General features: G+C 35.6%; 2 protein-coding genes across 4 annotated transcripts in view; both read left to right on the top strand.

The window, feature by feature from the left end:
• The first annotated feature begins 18261 nt into the window (after nucleotides 1-18261).
• Nucleotides 18262-20604, top strand: PGS1 (Phosphatidylglycerophosphate synthase 1). Its single transcript, XM_065348220.1, has 8 exons — nucleotides 18262-18536; nucleotides 18612-18734; nucleotides 18813-18956; nucleotides 19036-19163; nucleotides 19240-19499; nucleotides 19575-19786; nucleotides 19864-20089; nucleotides 20173-20604. Exons 1-8 carry the CDS (start codon nucleotides 18450-18452, stop codon nucleotides 20373-20375), a joined length of 1383 nt encoding a protein of 460 aa, XP_065204292.1. The 5' UTR covers nucleotides 18262-18449; the 3' UTR covers nucleotides 20376-20604.
• An 80-nt stretch (nucleotides 20605-20684) lies between these two features.
• Nucleotides 20685-21128, top strand: part of Drep4 (DNA fragmentation factor-related protein 4) — a 65556-nt gene continuing 65112 nt past the window's right edge. For all 3 annotated transcript variants that reach the window (XM_065348224.1, XM_065348223.1, XM_065348222.1), the window contains exons 1-2: nucleotides 20685-20929; nucleotides 20996-21128. In XM_065348224.1, the coding sequence (XP_065204296.1) occupies nucleotides 20810-20929; nucleotides 20996-21128 (253 nt within the window). In that variant the 5' untranslated portion in view covers nucleotides 20685-20809. The remainder of the gene's footprint in view (nucleotides 20930-20995) is intronic.

Below are 21128 nucleotides of genomic sequence, written 5' to 3' on the forward strand. Positions count from 1 at the left end.
ATCTGAGATACGGAACACCTGAGACGGGCATGCAGATCCAAAGAGATGAGGTAAGATAGCCCCCCCCCCCGAGTACGTGGTCCTTAATTATACGCACGATGATTTTTTTTTCGAATTTCATCGCTCCCAGTAGCTAGATTGATTCATAATCCCCAAAAAATAAGATTCTGAAAATAGCTCCAAAATTTTATTTTGACCCGTATCCAAAATCCCCCGTTTTTTATGTAAATTAACATAGGTACGTATGAGAAACGGCAAATTTATTTTTCAGCGTGATAATTCAAAAAAAAAGTTTTTACTTGCAAATCCTATGCCTATATTAAGTGTACTTGCTTCATTACGATGCATTTTGGACGAGAAAGAATTGAGGTAGGAAGAGGGGAACTAAGCCCTCGAAATTGATGTCAAAACTGGGGGAAAAATTCGATTATGAGTAAATTTTGGTATGGTCGTCTTTCTGCATTATGAAACTGGAAAAACCGCCTGGGGTGAACATTGCAGAAAAATTTCTACTCTAAGTGGCTCCTGAGGCGCACCAAGTTTTTTTTAATTATGAAACTTTTTCGAATTTGAGAACTTTTCTGACTTAAAAGTCGAAGTGAATACTCAAATAATTGTATGTACTTGGGATACGAAGGACTCGAGACAGACTAATGAGCGTGAGAAGAATAGGAGTTATAAATGTACAAAAAATTTTTAAATCGGTATTTTTGTGATTGTAGTACGTTTTATCATCACATTGACTTCTTGGACCGTATGATTAAGAGATACAAGCTCGGTAGAATAATTCTGATCCGGTGTAACCCTTTTTTTTTTAGAAAAAAAGGCTTCATGTACCACAATGTACATTTCGCCCGCATTTGTTTAAAAACTGTAGGCGCAAATGAACGCATTTGCACAGTGAACGTATACTCATAGCATCCCTATGGGAGGGGGATAAATATCAATGCTCCCAAATTTTGAAATTGGGTATATTATTGTAATTTATGTAGGTACGACATTGACTTCTTTGATCTTGTGAGTAAGAAATGCAAGCCTCGAAGAACAATTCAGACCAGCATGATACCCATGTGAGGCCACAATTGTTCTCCAGAGCTTATTCTTCATTCATATTTAGCCCCGTTGAATTTCAACCCGTAGCGGACATTTGGGGGGGGGGTGTCCAAATGTTTGGTGCCCCCGATGGAGGGGTAGAATTTAATTTTTGAAGTCAAAGAAAATCGAGTTCTCTAGAGAGCGTAGATCGTCAAATTCATGTTTTTTCAAATTTTCAAAAAACTTGAGTCTGAGTTGAAGAAATTTCAGTCTATGTTTGACTAAGTACGTACAAAATTTCGAAAATTGTCGAAAAAATCTGAAAATTGGTAGAAGTGTCCCTCGGGGTTTAAATAGAATATTTCTTCAATATGGACCTGGGGGGGGGGGGGGTGGGGCATCAGTAAGGTATCTGTAGGGGGGGTCCAAAACAATGGGTGGTCCATTTGGGGGCTAAATTTGAATTTTGAGGTCGAAAAAAATCGAGTCGTCTACTCAGACCCTCAAGAACAGCTGTGCAAAATTTCATCCCTGTGGGGGGTGTAGATCAAATTTCGATTTTTTTTAAAAATCTTGATAAATGGTGAAGAGCCCTATTTCAGTGGGGGGGGGGGGAGGGGGTGGAGTTATAGGGTTATGGGTGGCAGCACAAACCAGCACAAACGAAGCACAATTGATACATCTATTTTTCTCTTTTCAAACTTTCGTCTAACCCCTTTTTTAAAATTCATGTGTACGGCCCCCCCACAAATAACCCCTCGATACCACAGGAAGGGGAGCAGCACAAACGAAAAGCTTTTCAGCATAAACCAGCACAAACGTAGCACAAACGATTGACACCATTTCGGTCCTCCTAGCTGAAAGTGGGGGGGGCTCCCATGTCTACAGCCCCCCCCCCAAAAGTTTTCTCAATTATCTCGGGAAGGGGGGCAGCACAAACGAAAAACTTTTCAGCACAAACCAGCACAAACGTAGCACAAACGATTGACACCATTTTGGACCTCCTAGCTAAAAGTGGGGGGCTCCCATGTCTACAGCCCCCCCAAAAGTTTTCTCAATTATCTCGGGTTGGGGGGCAGCACAAACGAAAAACTTTTCAGCACAAACCAGCACAAACGTAGCACAAACGAATGACATATGTTTGAAGTCCATCGGTGGGGGTTGGGGGGCCGTGGACATGCACCTCAAATTAGGGTACATTAACTACTCTTATTCGAATCACCCTTAAGCATATTTCCCTCCTTACATTTGTGGCATGTTGTATAGGATTACCTTCATTTTAGCTGATTTCCGCTCGGACACATCAAAGTTCCCTTTTTTTTGACCAGAATATTCAGGTAGGTATAGGTACTATGTACCCACTGGTACAGAACTAAAAAATTCAAAAAAAATCATAACTTTTATGTTTGTGAGGAATTTCTTGGAATTTGCACGAATGACTGCGTCATATCTGAAACCTACCCTACCCTCGTTCAAATTTCGCAATTTCGAGTCATTCTTGATCTTTCGGCGGAATTTTTTATTTTTCCTGTTTGTTATTGTAGTGTAGAAGAAATCGATAAGGCTTACATGCACTCAAAGAGTCCACCTGGAATGGAAATCGGTCTTAAGATCGAGAATGAGCCTTACCCAGAGTTTTAGCAGCCAAAAATAATTTCAACTCCTTCCAGAGAAATTTTGAAATTCAGGAGAAATCTAAAATCGCGTTGGAGGCTTCAGAATGGCTCGAAATTGCAAAATTTGGATGGGGGCTGACTTTACACTAGATACAGCTGTTCGTGCCACTGCAACTTCCCTATAAAACAAAAGTTTTGATTTTTTTTAAAATAAATATTCTGGTAATCATGCATATTACCGTACAAATGCGTAATACATACTAATTGATTCCTCGCCGCAAATTATGAAATGGTTTATTCTTGGAAAAAATAACGGAAACGGAATGTCGCGGCGTTCAGCTTAATTTTTACAAGAATAAATCATTATTTCATAATTTGCGGCGAGGAAACAGTTAGTACCTATGTATTACGCATTTGTACGGTAGCCATGATTACCATGAATATTCGTTTTTAAAAAATTTTAAAAATCAAAACATTTGTTTTATAGGGAAGAAAAGAGAACGCATGTTTTTTTTTTTTTATAATATAATTATGTATGTAATAATTACGAAAAGTTCGTTTTAATTAAAGTTTGACGTAAAATTCGAGTATTTTTTCTTTTCGGCCGTATACATAGGTATTATCTATACTATACAGCTGCAAGAAAAATAAATAAGGGGGAAGTCAGAATTCGGGGTAAGTCAGAAAAACTGCTCTAGCTCTTAGAGGCTTATATCTGCCGAAGCGCTACCAAGGGGTAACTTGAGGGTACTACCCCTACTTCATCACTGCATAAAAAATTTCGCGACCCAGTTTCATTTTACAGGCTTTTGATTGGTTCTTTTTTAGTTGCTGTTTGAATTTGATTTCAAATTGTAACCAGCAGTGTTTTTCAAGCTGCTTTTTACCTCAGAAGAAATGATCAGTAAAAGTGATATTATAAGTGAAAGTATTCCTAAAACAATAATGTAAAACCCCAAGTATTAAATTTTTTTAAATTTTCAATTATTCATTATTTATATCGCTTTTTCTGACTTACCCCCTAAATTAGTGCTATGGGGTAAGTCAGAAAAGTGAACATTGATAATTAGTATTCGACTTCATTGATGTGTAGTACGAAGAATGATATGTTTTCGAGGTCGTAGAATCCGAATCGGGAGTTATTTTTTTTGTAGGAGTGGGGGATGAGGCGTGGGGAGGGGGAAATTCCGAATTTTTCCTACAGTATTGTGTAATATGTCGATTGATATGTTTTCGAGGTCGTAGAATCCGAATCTGCAGTTATTTTTTTGTCGCAGTGGGGGGTGAGGCGTGGGGAGGACATAATTTCAAATTTTTCACACATTATTGTGTAATATGTCGAATAATATGTTTTCAAGGTCGTAGAATCCGAATTTAGAGTTATTTTTTTGTAGGAGTGGGGGGTGAGCCGTAGGGAGAGGAAATATTTCAAATTTTTCCTACATTATTGCGTAATATGTCGAATAATATGTTTTCCGAGGTTGTAGAATTCGAATCCGGAGTCATTTTTTGTGGTGAAGGTGGAAGGTGAGTCGTAGGTTCGTATGGGTGGGGGATTTAAAATTTTGCCTATATTATGGTGTAATACGTCGATTCCCAGTTGGGTGAAAATCTGCTCTTACGCGACATAAAAACGTGGGCAGGAGATTTAACACTTCACGCCAATGCCTTTTCTGCCCATAAGTCGGCGCGTATTTTATTTACGCGTAAAAATCTGCCATTGATCAATATTCTTGAAAAATTTTTTGGCACAGCCGGGGATCGAACCAGGGTCCCCGGATCTGTAAGCGGACTCCTTGCTACCTACTCCACCGGGGAACTTGGTAGAAGAGAACAAATACTTATATACTAACCTATAACACACGCGCAAAATACCACATTTACGCGCGTTTTTCAGCAAATACGCGATTAAATACGCTACGAAATATTTGCGTAGCGTATTTTGTGGCTGGTTTTTTCAACGTGCAAAAATACGCCACATAATTTAGAAGCGTAGCGGCTTTACGCGATAAAAATACGCTACGAAATATTCTTGTGGCGTGTTTATCAGCAGAAATTTTATTCTGCTGTGCAGAAAATGTAACAGCCTAAAAAGTCGCTTCAAATTACGCCCGTGAATTGAAGCGCGATTTTGAAAACTGTAAAAGCTGCTGCATGGCAGCAGTTTAAAGTCCCGTTGAAGTATAAAACGCCAATTAAACTGCTCTTTACCGCGTATTTATTGGCAGAAGAGCAGATTTTCACCCAACTGGGTTGATGTTTAGAAGGTTGTAGAGTTCGAATCTGGAGTTGGTTTTTTGGTAGAATGAGGAAAGTAAAAAATTTCAAATTTGGTTTTTATTTATCTCAATGTTTTCTTATACCACTGATGTTCAAAGTTGACAGTTTTTTATATAAGATCAGAATTCAGAACATGTTTTGAAAAAAAAATGCTATACAATCAGGCAATATCATATGTTCTTTTCTGCAGGATGATGTCAGATGTGTATTTTGGAGTGGTGTTACTATATGTTTTGGGGATTTTTTGCTTTGTTTTCTCGGATGATTATTATTTTTTCTCCTTGCATGAGTTTTTCAATTTTTTACAAATACATTTTTGTGCTCTACAATAAATTGTCAGATGAATTGTTTTTCTGAAGTTACCACAAAGACAGCCAAAATGCCACTATGGGGGAATTAATAGGTAGGAGGGGGAGATTTCTACAAATCGCCATTTTCATACACATCCGTGTTTTTGAGCGGAAGGTATTTCAAATAATCATTAGTTGGCTCATTTCATTACTGTTCCAACTTCCACGGGGCACAGTAGGCCGCAACCCCCTCTCCCCAAACAGTGATACTTGAATAGCACTCGACCCTAAAAACTAGCTCAAGATTCGAATTCTGCGACCTTGAACACATATCAATCAACATGTTACACAATATTATGGGCAAAATTTGAAATTTCTTCTCTCCCCTTGCCTCGCCTCCTACCCCTGCGAAAAAATAACCCCAGATTCGAGTTATACGACCTCAAAAACATATCAATCGACATATTACACATTAATATAGACAAAATTTGTAATTTACTCTCTCTTCCCTTGACTCACCTCCCACCCCTACAAAAAAAATAACTCCGGATTCAGATTCTACGATCTCGAAAACATATTATTCGACATATTGCGCATCGATGAGGGTCGAATCCTAATATCACCAATTAATTTTGTAGATTTTCTGACTTACCCCAAAGCGGGGTAAGTCAGAACAAGTTACATTTTATTCGATTGTGCGAAAGCTACTGTGACAATCGCGCCAAAATTTTTACCATAGGTTAAGAACTCTTATGGGAACCTACGTACCAAATTTCAGCCATATTGGTTCAGTAGTACGAGAGTAACAGCTGATCAAAGTTGAAATTGCGAAAAAACGTTCTGACTTCCCCCGGTGCACCTTACCCAAAAAATACCCGAAAAATACTCGAAAAATCGGGAAAAAATTCCCAGCCCAATCTATGGCACCTAGAGAGCTAATTTTTTTTTTTAATCGACAGCTTAACTTCTCTAGAATATAGGAAAAATACGCGGGTGCAAAAATTTTGGAATTAAAGGGCCCAAATTTTGTGTTGAAATGGGCTGTTTTTCCTGGTTTTTCGATTATTTTCAAATATATCAAGAACGAAAAAAGCTAGGAAGCTGGCTAATATCTCATTTTAAAGAACATTATGTTGATATTCCTGTGTATATTTACTCCAGCGGAGCTCAAATTCCCATAACTTGCGGAGAATTTGAACATCGTTCTTCTCATTTTTACTTGGAATGGCCCACCATACAAGCAGTGTGGTATTACTCGGTGATACTTACAGATAATAAATACCTACTTACGATATTATCGTTCCTGATGCACACAATCCCTGCTTATTTCTTAGATTTTCTAGCTTGTCTTGTTGGAGAAAAACCCGTGTACGTTGTGTTATAGGTACCTGTATCTAATGATTACTCAGTACCTACCTAATTACATACTGATTTTTTTTAATGTTCTGTTTACCGGACAGTTTAACCAAGATTTATAAAAAATTGAACCGCGCACTAGAAGTTACGTATTTTAGAGCTCGACATTGGGGTTTTTAAAAATAACAATACTCAGGAACTCTGGCAAAAGTTATCCAATGAAGATAAACAACTCTTCTTCTTCAAAGTGGCTGATTTCTCGTGGGAGTATTTCTTACAAGCGATGGGGTTAGGATTACGCGTGTATCTGGCCAATGACGATATTCATACCTTACCAGCAGCCAGAATTAAATGGAGAAGGTAAAATCAGATACGTAGCTGAAGTTACCCACATCCACATCCACAGTGAAATGCACACAGCTAAGCAGAGCCGAGCAGCACTATGAAAACCTGGTTGCATAGTTCCAGACACAAATAAATAATACTCCACTCCACTCCACTCAGCCACTGTCCACCTTGGTCTTGGGCGATGGATGCGTGAGGAAGGGGGGGGGGGTGAAGAACGTGATTTTTTTTTTTTGAATTCCAATCCTTTAATTAAAGCTATTTCTTACCAAATTTATTCATTTCCTTTACAACTGTAGCTGATAGTACATCGTTAGCCAACATCGAAATTGCCCTCAAACCCACAGGGCCCTTTACCCCCACTGACCCCCAAAAAGGGCACTGTGGGTTTGAGGGCAATTTCGAAATTCGAAGTTGGCTAACGATGTACTATCAGCTACAGTTGTAAAGGAAATGAATAAATTTGGTAAGAAATAGCTTTAATTAAAGGATTGGAATTCAAAAAAAAAAATCACGTTCCTCACCCCCCCCCCCCCTTCCTCAACCATCCATCACCCAAGACCAAGGTGGACAGTGGCTGAGTGGAGTATTATTTATTTGTATCTGGAACTATGCAACCAGGTTTTCATAGTGCTGCTCGGCTCTGCTTAGCTGTGTGCATTTCACTGTGGATGTGGATGTGGATGTGGGTAACTTCAGCTACGTAAATCAGATATACTTACGACTGCGGATACGTAGATACAAGTACCTACTTACCTACCTTACTGAAGATAATCTACCTAAACCTTAATTACTAAAACATCATTTCATGTTTTTCAGGTTGTAGGTTGTACTATGCACATATTGCTCTCAAAACTGCCTTCTTTGCAGTATTAATCCTCCTGCTGTGGAGCTTGCTAAAATTTATTTCATTTTGAAAATGTTATCCACCTCAAAAAAATAATTGTAGACAGCAACCAGCAACCTTTTTTCATATGAGTTGTTCACTTTTAAATTTTAATTAATTTATTTCAACTGATGCCAAAGAAGAAACATTCTTTATTTACTTTTTTAGTGATTATTCAGTTATTATTTTATTTTACGAGTACTTTTTAATTTAATGAACTACGATTGTTTGTATTTTTTCATGTTAAAATTTAAAATGTGAAATAATAATAATATAAATAAAAAAAAAAAAAAAAACCGTCTGGATATATTTTTCATGACATCATCATCAGACAAATCGTTAGTTTTAGGATATTGCTGAGTTTTTTTTTTGAGTAAAATTTTAGTGTTGGGGGGCGTTGTGTCCGCTCACCTCGGCTTCGCCTCGGTTGCGCGGGTCGCTTTATTGTTCATACTATGTCTGTTAACTTCCCTCGGCCGTCGGCCCCGGTGAGTACAATTTTTTTATAAACAACCGCAAGTGCTACATACACGGTAAATGTCCAGCCTCCGTCTGAACTCACCAAGGGGAGTAATGCTCATTGAATGAAATGTAAATTAAATTTTAAACGGCTCGGCTTCGCCTCGCCTAATTCGGCATATAATTCGAAAAATAATATTAATAAATTTATTCATTGTTTGAAAACAAAAAAAATAATTTCATTACTTTGTCTCAGGGTTGTTAGAACAAAAAGAACGGAAACGGAAGCGGGAACCAAAGAACCAAAAAAACGAAATTTTTCAGGAACGAACGAAATTGAACAGAACAAAAACAAAAAAATGAAAGAACAAAATCAAAAACCGAAACAAGGAACATAAAATTACAAGATCTGAAACAGAAACGAAAACTAAAGATCAAAAACTGGAGAAGAACAGAAACAGAACGGAAACTGAGAACAAAATTCCAGTTTTTCTGTTCTTTTTTGTTCTTTTCCGTTCTTTGTTTGTCTCTGGTTTTCATCCAAAGAACGGAAAAGAACAGAAAAGAACAAAAAAGAACTAGCTAGAAAAGCTAACAGAAAAGAACAAAAAAGAACAGAAAACCAGCATTTAGTTGCCAGTTTCCATTCTGTTTCTGTTTTTCTCCAATGTTTTGATCTCCAAAAAATAGTTCAAATAAAGTTTCACAATTTTATCAGGGTTTCAAATTCAAATTTTGTTACTAGCGTTGATAAAAATGAGTAAAAGTAAGAAAAAAGCAAAAAGTATTACCTAAAAGTAAAGTACTAATTACTTAAACAGAAATATAAAAAAAATAAAAAATCTGAAAAAGAACAAAAATTGATGAGAACATAAAAGAACGGTTCTCAGGAACGGTTCAGAACTGAAAACGGAAACAAAATATTTGTAAGAACAGAACGGAAACCGAGAACAGAGAACTAAAAATCAGGGAACAACAAGAACGGAATAAGAACCAACCAAGAACCAAACAGTAAAGAACGGAAACTAAGAACAAAAACTGGGATCAAAATATACTGAGAACCAAGAACCTAACCGAAACAAAATCATTTAGTTCTAACAACCCTGCTTTGTCTGTAAAAATTCAACTCGTAAAAATAAAAATCGCGAAAAAAAATTTTGAAAAAACTTGTGCCGGAGGCGGGAATCGAACCCAAGACCTCTTGCACAGCAATCCGTTACCTTAGCCACGCAGCCATTGGTGCTGCTTGCCGATCAGTGTTTTACAACGCTATACATGTTGCTACACACCGTCGAAAACAACCCCCCCACGCGCGCGTACGTATACGCGTACGGTTTACTCAAAAAAAAAACTCAGCAATAGACGGGAATGAGGACGAAGGACCCCCAACAAACTGGATGGTGTAACTTGTGGCAACGCTGCGCGCGGAGAAACGAGAATCATAATAGAACGGCGGACGTGCATATGTAGTGAACCACATGAACGGTCAGTTGAATGTAATGTTACCAACCTACGTTAGTTGAGAACTGGAATTACTTTCAAACTTTTTAAATTAAAAAAGAAAAAGATAAATATATAATTATTAATTAATAATGGGAGTGGGACCCATATTTCGGAAGTGAACCTTTATTATTCAAGTTACCTATCAGCCTATCAGATGTTTTTGAAGGGAATTAATGATTACGTTGTTTAATGTTTTTTAAATTCTAATTGAAAACGAAAAAGATATGATAATTTACATTTATTTGATGCGAGTCATTCTACGAGTATGAGTCAGTTAATTTTGCATTTTGAAGAATAAGGTACCTAATTTATTATCCTCAGTTTATCACATAGACAAATTTTCAGATACCTATTTATACCTACATACTATACTTACTAGCAATGACTTTACTAAATTCTCAATCTGAACTATCAAATTTTTAAAAAACTTTCGCATATTTTGATACTAAAGTATGTATTCAAATATTTAAATCATATTAATTACTTTTGAATACAGAATTCGAATTGCAAATACATATCACACTTGATGTCTTTGAAAAAACTTTCATTTTTTGTTCCTTAAGCCTACCTTCTCGTACTTAATCACAATTCACACATCGCTTGATCGCTTTTTTTGATTTTATGGCTGCTACTCAGAGATGCGAACCGAAATTCTTAACCAAAATCGTAAGTTCATAACCGAAATTAACCCAAAAATTTTTAGGAAAATAATTTTTGTGTGATGAGTAGGTATCTAACTTGAGCATTTTTAAATTCAAATGATGATTTTTTTTATAAATTCAATGCAAGGGCAAAAGCTCTCGAAAATTAGTACTTCGAGAGATATAAAAACTGATGTTTTTTTTGTGAGATGAGTCACTTGAGTATATTAAGTTCATTATTTTGCTCCCCAAAACTTAAAAATTCGGATTATGATTTTTTTTTTGAAAAATTTGAAATTGAAAAAAACGCTCTCGAAAATTAGTATTTCAAGAGGTATAAAAACCATGTTTTCTTGTGTGTGATGAAAGAATTAATATTTTTGGTTCGAAATCTTAAAATTTGAATGATAATTTTCAAAAAAAGTTTAAACCTGAAGAAGAAAAGCAAACGAAGCGAGTGAAGAAAGATTTTATTTTTCTGATTCAAAACTTGAACAGCCAACAGGGCAAAAGCTATGAAAAATGTGTAATTCAAATTCTAAAAAATTATTGGAAAAATCTTTGAATTTTTCCAGTTGGTATTTCAAAATTGAGTTGGCATCTATTCGTGTTGGAGTTCAAGTTGCAATTTTCAAAATTGTCATTTCTTCAATAATTAGGACTTTTTGCCAACTGACGAGTGAGAATAGCCAATTTGCCAACTTTTTCCATTTCGGACGCCTGGGAGGAAGCTCTCCCTATCACCCCTTCGGTACAGCCCTGCTCGGCATTCTAAACAACTTTTGTTATTACCATTTTTTAATTACATGAACCCTATGCTTGAAAAAAGCAAAAAAGTAGGTATTTGAAAAGATTAAAATTAGCCAAAGTATGGGTAAAAATCCACAAAACATTTCAAAACTGACGAGTTTTTCGCCAATTTGAAACCACTGAACTTGAATGTGGGGTCAATTTCACCTCAATTATAAACACAGAACCCCTTTTATCATGTTCACTCCAAAATCCACTCCTCACCCCAGCAAAATGTTTTTTTTTGTTTTTTTTTTTTTTGATAAAATGCTTCAAATGCCTCAAATGCTTAATGATAGTGTAGTGTACGTGTAGTGATGAATTCATCTACCAAACAGCTTAATTTTATCATTGCAACCCAATAAATTGCGTTTTTCAACAGTTTTGATACGAGTTTTAGATCGCAAAGTAAAGCCTAGTACTGCTCATACACTGCACCTCCATATTTCTCTCATACACGAAAAACTGATGAAAAACGTGTTTTTTGGTTGTATTTTGGGCTCTAATGGTCCGAACAAGCTGAAATTTTGAATCTGAATGCACCCAAAGATTATTGATGTGCATGTGAAGATGTTTTTCCAAAAAATCAGTTTTAGTGGGGGAAGAATAAATTTGGGGGTTAATTTTATGATAGAGATGTGGGGTTGATTTTTGGGATGCAATAGAATCAAAATTTGAATTCAGCGACCTCAAATTAAAGTAAAACCTATCTTTATCTGATTATCTCGGCGTATCTTACCCCAAAAATGAATATATTTTGATTTTTTCAAAATTCATTTTTGGCTTATTTTAAGAAAGCGACTGATTTAATCGAAAACATGATAATGACAAAAGTTGTCTAGAATGCCGAGTACTAGCGGGATATGTGGGTTTCGAACATTAATTTCCTACTTTTGTTTACCTACCCAAGCTGGTAGGAAGTAAGTATAGACGAAAATACATAATCATAATTTGAAACCCCTGTATTCCGTTAGTACTCGGCATTCTAGACAACTTTTGTCATTATCATTTTTTCGATTAAATCAGTCGCTTTCTTAAAATAAGCCAAAAATGAATTTTGAAAAAATCAAAATATATTCATTTTTGGGGTAAGATACGCCGAGATAATCAGATAAAGATAGGTTTTACCTTAATTTGAGGTCGCTGAATTCAAATTTTGATTCTATTGCATCCCAAAAATCAACCCCACATCTCTATCATAAAATTAACCCCCAAATTTATTCTTCCCCCACTAAAACTGATTTTTTGGAAAAACATCTTCACATGCACATCAATAATCTTTGGGTGCATTCAGATTCAAAATTTCAGCTTGTTCTGACCATTAGAGCCCAAAATACAACCAAAAAACACGTTTTTCATCAGTTTTTCGTGTATGAGAGAAATATGGAGGTGCAGTGTATGAGCAGTACTAGGCTTTACTTTGCGATCTAAAACTCGTATCAAAACTGTTGAAAAACGCAATTTATTGGGTTGCAATGATAAAATTAAGCTGTTTGGTAGATGAATTCATCACTACACGTACACTACACTATCATTAAGCATTTGAGGCATTTAAAGCATTTTATCAAAAAAAAAAAAACAAAAAAAACATTTTGCTGGGGTGAGGAGTGGATTTTGGAGTGAACATGATAAAAGGGGTTCTGTGTTTATAATTGAGGTGAAATTGACCCCAAATTCAAGTTCAGTGGTTTCAAATTGGCGAAAAACTCGTCAGTTTTGAAATGTTTTGTGGATTTTTACCCATACTTTGGCTAATTTTAATTTTTTCAAATAGGTACCTACTTTTTTGCTTCATTTCAAGCGAAGGGCTCGTCCTATTGAAAAATGAAAGTAACAAAAATTGTTCAGCATTCGATTTTTAGCCGCCCAACTTCGTATTCAGTTATTCACGCCTTCTGGAGCAAATTCAAAATTCTGGAGAAATTGAAAAATCGCGCTGGACGCTGGAGCCTTCCAAATGTCTGAAAACGGCGAAATTCGCTCTCGTGGTGTTAGTTCATGACGAAATACTGCAATTCGCGCATTTGATTTTTTCGAAATTCTTATTTGCTCTATTTTAAGCAGAGGACTTGTTCAATCGGAAAAATGATAATGACAAAAGTTGTCCAAAATGCCGAGTACTAGCGGAATACAGCGGTTTTGAAAGTTAATTTCCTACTTTTATTTATACCTACCCAAGCAGGTAGGAAGTAGGTAGACGAAAGTACGTAATTATAATTTGAAATCCTTATATTCTGCTATAGTACTCGGCATTTCAGACAACTTTTGTCATTATCATTTTATCGATTAAATCAGTCGTTTTCTTGAAATAAGACAAAAATGAATTTTGAAAAATTCAAAATCTATTCATTTTTGGGGTGATCAGACATCCATGTACGAAATTTCAAATTGTTCTGATATTTTCAGTTCAAAATAAATATAAACCCAAGAATCACATTTTTCGTGAATAGGTGTTTCCTCTAAATTGATGAATTTTGATTTTTTCAGAGTTATTTCTTTCTTCATTTCAAGCATACAGTACCTACCTACCTACTCTGTTGATTTGAAGTTGATAGGTGGGGTTCAACAATGTTATAAAATAATTATTTACTTTAATTAGGTACTTCAAGTAAAATTAAAAATTACTCTTGGATTTTTTGCAGTGTTTCATGCGCATACCTACAATAAACATTTCAGTAGGCTACATCTCACGATTCCCTTATTCATTTAGCGCCAAACAGCGCATTGTTACGACTTACAACTATTAGGAGAATGTTTTCTTCATCATGCAGTCATCACCAATATCCGTTCTAAATGTGTAGCCGCTAACTGCCTTCAAGGACACTCAATCAGCTGGGCAAGGGAATTTAGACAGGGGTTTTTTTTTTTACTGGTCCACTATAGAATTGACACTTTAAACATACAAGATTTACGAGAGCTATAAAGTTAAGGTTTCTTTCTCTTTTTTTTTTACCAAGAATTGACGGTGTAAACTGCGATCTTTTGTGTGTTCATGCACAATATTATAGGCACGTATGTTTTTATGCGGACGTTTGGGATCATTAGTAATCCTGAACATACGTCATTTTTTAAACTGATTTTTACAAGTGTTCAAAGAGACTTGAATTTTTTTTTAACAAGGGAACCATCATCCCACATGATAATCTCCGAATTAAATCAAACTTGAACTGCTTGAAGTGGTGGAAAGAGGACCTCGAGAAACCCCCATCCCCCAATTTTCAGCTGATGAAGTTGATTTTTCGATTTTTGGCAAGCATTTGTAGTTTTGTGACCACAGGTAAAGCTGTTCAATTCAGAAAACGGGGGAAAATTACAAAATATTCATCTCTTTATCGTATCAAATTCCAGAGCTCAAATTTTGGCCAAAGGCGGTCTTCATATTATATGATCGACCCATACCATCATTGACCGGATCAAGCAGTTCGACCAGAAAAAAGGATTTTTCACTATTTTTTCTCATATTTTGAATTTTCTGTGAATAAGTACGAAAAAGTACGTTTTGCCTCATTATATGAACTTCAGCAGCTGAAATTTTTGCCGAAGGGTCTGTGCTTGATACCTAATTGATTAATTACTACCATCGGCCATATCTGGAATAATCATGAGAAATCGAATTTTTTGTCCATCTGGTTGCTAAAATTCAAGCTTTTGGAAAACTTGAAAAACCAGTAAAATATAAATCAGCTCATCTAATGGCTCACTCAGATTTTGGCATAATAACATCATCGTCCAAATCCGGCTGTCCGATCAAAAAAAACAGTTTTTTTTATTGCTTGTGAAAAAAATCGATTTCAGATGATAATTCCAGATCCGGCTGGCGGTAGAGTCCAGTCGATTAGATATCAAGCATAGACCCTTCGGCCAAAATTTCAGCTGCTGAAGTTCATATAATGAGGAGAAACGGACTTTTTCGTATTCACAGAATATGAGAAAAAATAGTGAAAAATCCTGTTTTCTGGCTGAACGGCTTGATCTGGTCAAGTGGTCAATGATGGTATGGGTCAATCATATATGAAGACTGCCTTTGGCCAAAATTTGAGCTCTGGAATTTGATACGATAAAGAGATGAATATTTGTAATTTTTCCCCGTTTTTTGAATTGAACAGCTTTACCTGTGGTCTGTGGTCACAAAACTACAAATGCTTGCCAAAAATCGAAAAATCAACTTCATCAGCTGAAAACTGGGGGATGGGGGTTTTTCGAGGTCCTCTTTCCACCAGTCCAAGTTTCATTCCAATCGCAGATTATCATGTGGTAGATTCCCTGTAAGTACAAGTAAACATTTTCCAATTCGTTTTTTCGTTTTTTCTATTTCTTTATGGAAGAAGTAAGAACACTAGGTATGTAAAAATCGGAAAAACAAGAAAAATGACTAAGGTCGCTTTTCCAAGGAACCCCTTAATTTTGGGCCTTAAAAGAATATGATTTTCAAGGATGTGAAGGTGACTTAAATTGTTTAACCGCTATTGAGTGTAAAAATTTAATGTATGTATCCCAAATTTTGCTTCAAATATGAAATAATTTCTTACTGTTGCTGGAATAATTCTGAAAAATGGGATACATTTTCTAAATTACCCATTATAATGCAGTGAAAAACTGAAAAATATTGTTTAAATAAATAAATAACTTATCAACAAATTTAGATTTACAAATTATTTTAAAAATCGTCGAAAATCGCTTTATTTTAGTACGTAGTAGGATAAAATACCATTCCCATGTTTTTTGAGAGACTCAGTAAAAATAAAGCAAGGTAAATAAAAGGGAAAAAAACGAATTGGATAAGTAAATTGTAGGTACGTTTCATCATGCCTACATAAAGCACATAGGCAACTCCTATAACAAATGCACAACGCGTGGAATGATTACAATTGGCCGTTTCACCATGGGTATCCCTGATATCTACGTTGAACGAGTAAAATAACGCGAATAAGAAAGAACGATACTGCCGTATCCAGTTTCTATATACGTTCGCCCACCAGCCTACATTCTTCTACTTTCACAACATACTAGTATTTGTTGGGGGTCCTTCATCCTGTGTGCCCAATAGACGATACTAGACTGACGTCACAACATGGCGGATTTGGTCTTATCAGTACATTTTTCATCAATTGTGGGCCAAATATCGCGTAAAAGTGGCACTTTTCGAAGAATTCTCTTTGAATATGTGAAATTTTAGAAAACTGACCAGAAAAAATGAATTCTCCGCAGTGTTGGCCATAACGATATTTTTTTTCGTTCCGTTATTTTGTTACGTTACAAAATTTTTATTTTTTTAGTTACGTTTTTCATTATGGTATTTTGTAACAAAAAAATTGCTGTAACAGTATTTTTCGTTACACCTGTATTTACATTTTTTCGTTACGTTATTTTCGTTATTTCCGTTACAATTTTTTCGTTACAGAAGTGTTTTTTCAACGTATATTTTGATGTAAAATGCATTTGTGGCGGAAAAAATGTGACAAAAATAACGAAAATAACGTTACAAGAAGGTTCAAATACCAGTGTAACGAAAAATATAGCGTTACAGCACTCAAAATCAGACAAATGAAAACACTGAAAACTCATTTTAGTCATTTTTTTTGACTTCACTTCAAATTTTCATAGCTAGAGCTACACAAATCAGAGTTTTTTAAGGGTTTGTTTTGTAATTTGTAACTAAAAAAATAACGAAAAAGGTAACAAAATTTTTCCGTTTTTTGTTATGTTACTTTCAGAAAAATATCGTTACGTTATGTTTCAGTTACACAACATCACATGATTAAAATAACGTTTTCGTTACAGTTCCGTTACCTGTAACGAAAAAAATTTCGTTATTTTCGTTTTTCGTTACAGTTACCGTTACGGGACGCCAACACTGATTCTCCGTCGAAAATACTTCAGTTTTGCTGCATTTTAATCTAAAATTATATTTAACCGCGGAAAAAAAAGCAAAAAGTAGTACTTTTTCAGGATATTTGGCCCGCAATTCACTGATAAGAAGCGACATCGGCTCGAAATTGGCCTCTTTTTTACTGATAAGAACCAGTGTTGCAAGAGTGGAGTAAGAGTAGGAGTAAGGAGTGCAAGGAGTGAGAATTTTTGAAAGGAGTAGGAGTGGAGTTGGAGTGTTGTCAAATCAAAACTCCTTACTCCTCTTTTTTCCCCTAATTTTGTGACTAAATTACATCAAAATGTTGCTGTTACTCACGTATTTTCAGTATTTTCAATTTTTTCAGTTGTTTATTTTACTGTTTTTCTCATTATTATCATCAATGATACTATTTTATCAATTATTGATATACTTTTACCATCTTACACCTTTAATTTATGGATATAATCAATCACTCAATATCTGTAGAGTCAAAATTCCTGAAAAATAATGAAAAACAATGGGAGTAAGGAGTGGAGTAGGAGTGGAGTAAGAGTGTTGACATTTCCTTTGGAGTGAGTAAGGAGTGAGAGTAGTGCTGAAACCACCACTCTTGCAACACTGATAAGAACCAATAAAAGCTGTCCGCCATTTTTTCCTAGTATCGTCTATATCCTAAGTGGACTGCTACATAAGCGGCAACTCGGCAACTTAGCAACTTCGTTTCGCGTCAGTGGAACGAAAATGATAAGAAGTTGCTCGGTTATTGGCTGGAACTAGCAACCAAATCAAAATTTTTTGATTTGGTTGCCAAGTTGCCAGTTGCTAGTTGCCGCTTATGTAGCAGTCCACTAAAACTAACGTATTAGGTTTGTTCGTTTTTATTACTCGGTCTAACCGGGTCTACACTTTCCTTACTCTCCTTACTCCGCTCTCCACTTTTTACCCCTGATTTAACCAAAGACCTATAACAGGTCTCTGGATTTAACCTTACCCGGGTAAGAAACCTGGTTAAAAACGAACAAACCTTATGTCATCAAACAGGATATCTATGATCTGGATGAGCGAATCAAAGCTGTCTATTTTCGTCACGAACGATTCGCTCGATTGTGAAACCGAATCGCGAATGTTCCCAGACCGATTTCAAATCAAATAACGAACGAGAGTGCTCTTATTTACGAAATTGAATTTCTTATCACTAAAAAATTTTATCAAGAAAAAAAATACCGATAGGAGATTTGAATTTTCGCTCTTTAATCGTAATTAAAACCATTAAAAACCTTTCGCAATGCCTGTTTATAATGATAGGCATGCGATAATGCATATAATTTGTTTTGATAGCGAAACATAATATAATATTCAATCATTGATCTACTAAGGCACTGTAAGACTGAAGTGAAAATGGCCCGGACCATTTTCACCAATTTTCAGTTACTTTTCAATTGGCTGTACGTTTCCACGCCAACTTTTCCGGTGAAAGGAGATCAGGTACGTAGAAGCTTAGCTTACCAATTCACACCTCATTTCAAATCATTCCGACATTACTGTGATTATGAATTACAGGTATCTATTCTAACCAAACCAGATGAATTCTACGATTCGTTGGTTAATCGATGTAGTCAAGCTACTTCCCGAATTGTGCTCGCTTCTTTATACTTAGGAACCGGGGATAAAGAACAAAGACTGGTAATGTTATTCGATATATTGTTTTCATCACATTTACCACGTGGTTCAACGTTCATTTATTCGTATTTTCTCTCATAGGTTGATACTATCGCTGCTAGAGCTAGCGAACGCGAGTCTCATCTTAGGATTAAAATTTTACTGGATAATTTTCGAGGATCTCGAGGAGAATTGAATTCTAGACAAATGTTATTATCGGTTTTGGAACAAAAAGCTCATGTACAGGTATGCAATTATTCATTCACGTCATTCTGAAAAATAAGACGAGTAAGATGATTTTGTAACTGTGTGTTTATGTATATAGGTTGCTTTGTATCGTACTCCAAAAGTAGGAAATTTTCTAAGCAAGATTTTACCTCCAAGATACAACGAATTGATCGGTTTACAACATATGAAGATATACGTAGTCGATGACGATGTCATGATCAGCGGGTAAACTATTTTATAATCAAAATTACATCTTGATTACGTTACCGTAGATTCGAAATAATCGTTGTTTTATTTTCAGTGCTAATCTGAGCCATGACTATTTCACGAACCGGCAAGACAGATGTATATTGATCAAAGATAATAAACAAATAGCTGATTTCTTCGAAGGAGTTGTTAGTATTTTATGCGACGCGTCGTTACAATTAGACAAACACGATCAACTTTCAGTACTAGGATCGAAAACCGAACCTCAAGATTACGTAATGAATGTCCAGGATCTAAAATATAAATTAATATCGTATTATTCTTCGTTTATCCATTCGCCTAAACAGAATCAAAGTAAGTGTACACATATTCGAGCTAAATATTCTACGATCTGTTCGAGTATTTAAATATGTACGTGAATCATTACAGCTTCGGAATACGATACGTGGATCTTCCCTACAATTGAAATACCACCCTGTGACATACATATCGACAGCACCGCTGTAGGAGAAGTATTAGCAAACATACCGAATAACTCTCACGTTCATTTAGCCAGCGGTTACTTCAATTTAAACGATAAATACGTATCAGCTATCTTAAAATCTAACGCAAAATACGACGTACTTGTTGCACATCCTACGGTCAGTGTTATTTGTAAGTATAGTCTCGTTAGAAGTTATTTAACGTTGTTTTCGACCTCAGATTTTTTATTTATCAGGCTAACGGATTCTACCAGTCGAATGGATTATCTGGTTATATCCCCGATATGTATACTTGCCTGACTGAAAGATTCTTACAAAAAGTCGAGTTGAATTATTTAACCGATCGGATCAATATACACGAGTATAAAAGACCCGAATGGACTTTCCATGGTAAAGGTATTTGGGTTACTCCTCCTAATGAAAATACTCCTCAGCTTACTGTTATAGGATCATCGAATTATGGTTTGTATTGGCTCACATCATCATAGGTACTCATTCTTTTGAAAACATCGAATCGAAAATTCATTCTGTGTATTTTTCCTCAGGTGCCAGATCCCAGGATCGAGATTTAGAAAGTCAGATTATTTTACTAACGGAAAATGAAAATTTAAGACATCAATTGCATAGAGAACATCAGAAAATGTATCAGTACTCGGAAACTTTTGATCGTAAGACCTTAGTCGAAGAAAAAAGATCACCTAGAAGCTGGATCGCTTTTTTAGTTCTTTTGTTGAAGAGTTATTTTTAAATACTATTACTTTCTTTAGATAATATTGTAAACATTGTGATATGCGTCGGTAGCTTTTGAAATATTAATAGTATGTATTGCAGAAGAATATATTATCGTGATAGAATTAAATGAAAAATAGTTGTGGTTTTAAAATTTTAAAAGTGATTGTTTGTTTTGTAATTTTTGCATTTATTTTTAATACTTAGTTGACGCATTATTGGAATATATTATCGAAATTTCGCGTTCATTATTGCTATTTTTCATTTTCAACCGGTTTGGCGGTAATTTGTTTTACAGAAAAACTTACTGATAAGAGTTGGGCAAATGGTTATGCAACCATTCTCACATCACACGTTCCAAGTGGCTAATTATTGTTATTGCAGTCTCTGAACCTTGACATTCAACATTCACTTTGACTCTGAGCCAATTTTAGTGAACACGAAGTCGAAAGAATGCCACGTTTGCGATGTGTTCGAGGATTCAAAGTAACAAACGTCAAACGAAGTCGTCTAGTTGGTATCGCTTGTGAAACACTTCAACAGCTGAAATCCAAAGGATGTGAAAAACTTCAAGTACGTATTCATATCACTTCAAAACACCTCATATCACTCTAGTAATATGATATAATCTCTTATTAGATTTCCAAAACCTCCAAACATATCGACGTCTGCCTTACCGATGGAACCATCGTCGACGACGAACAATTCTTCAAACACATCCCCAATCAAACCATCTTGATTCTACGTCAACCAGGAGAAAGAATAGTCGAAG

The sequence above is a fragment of the Planococcus citri genome, chromosome 2, assembly GCF_950023065.1.
Source record: "Planococcus citri chromosome 2, ihPlaCitr1.1, whole genome shotgun sequence".
Taxonomy (NCBI): Eukaryota; Metazoa; Arthropoda; class Insecta; order Hemiptera; family Pseudococcidae; genus Planococcus; species Planococcus citri.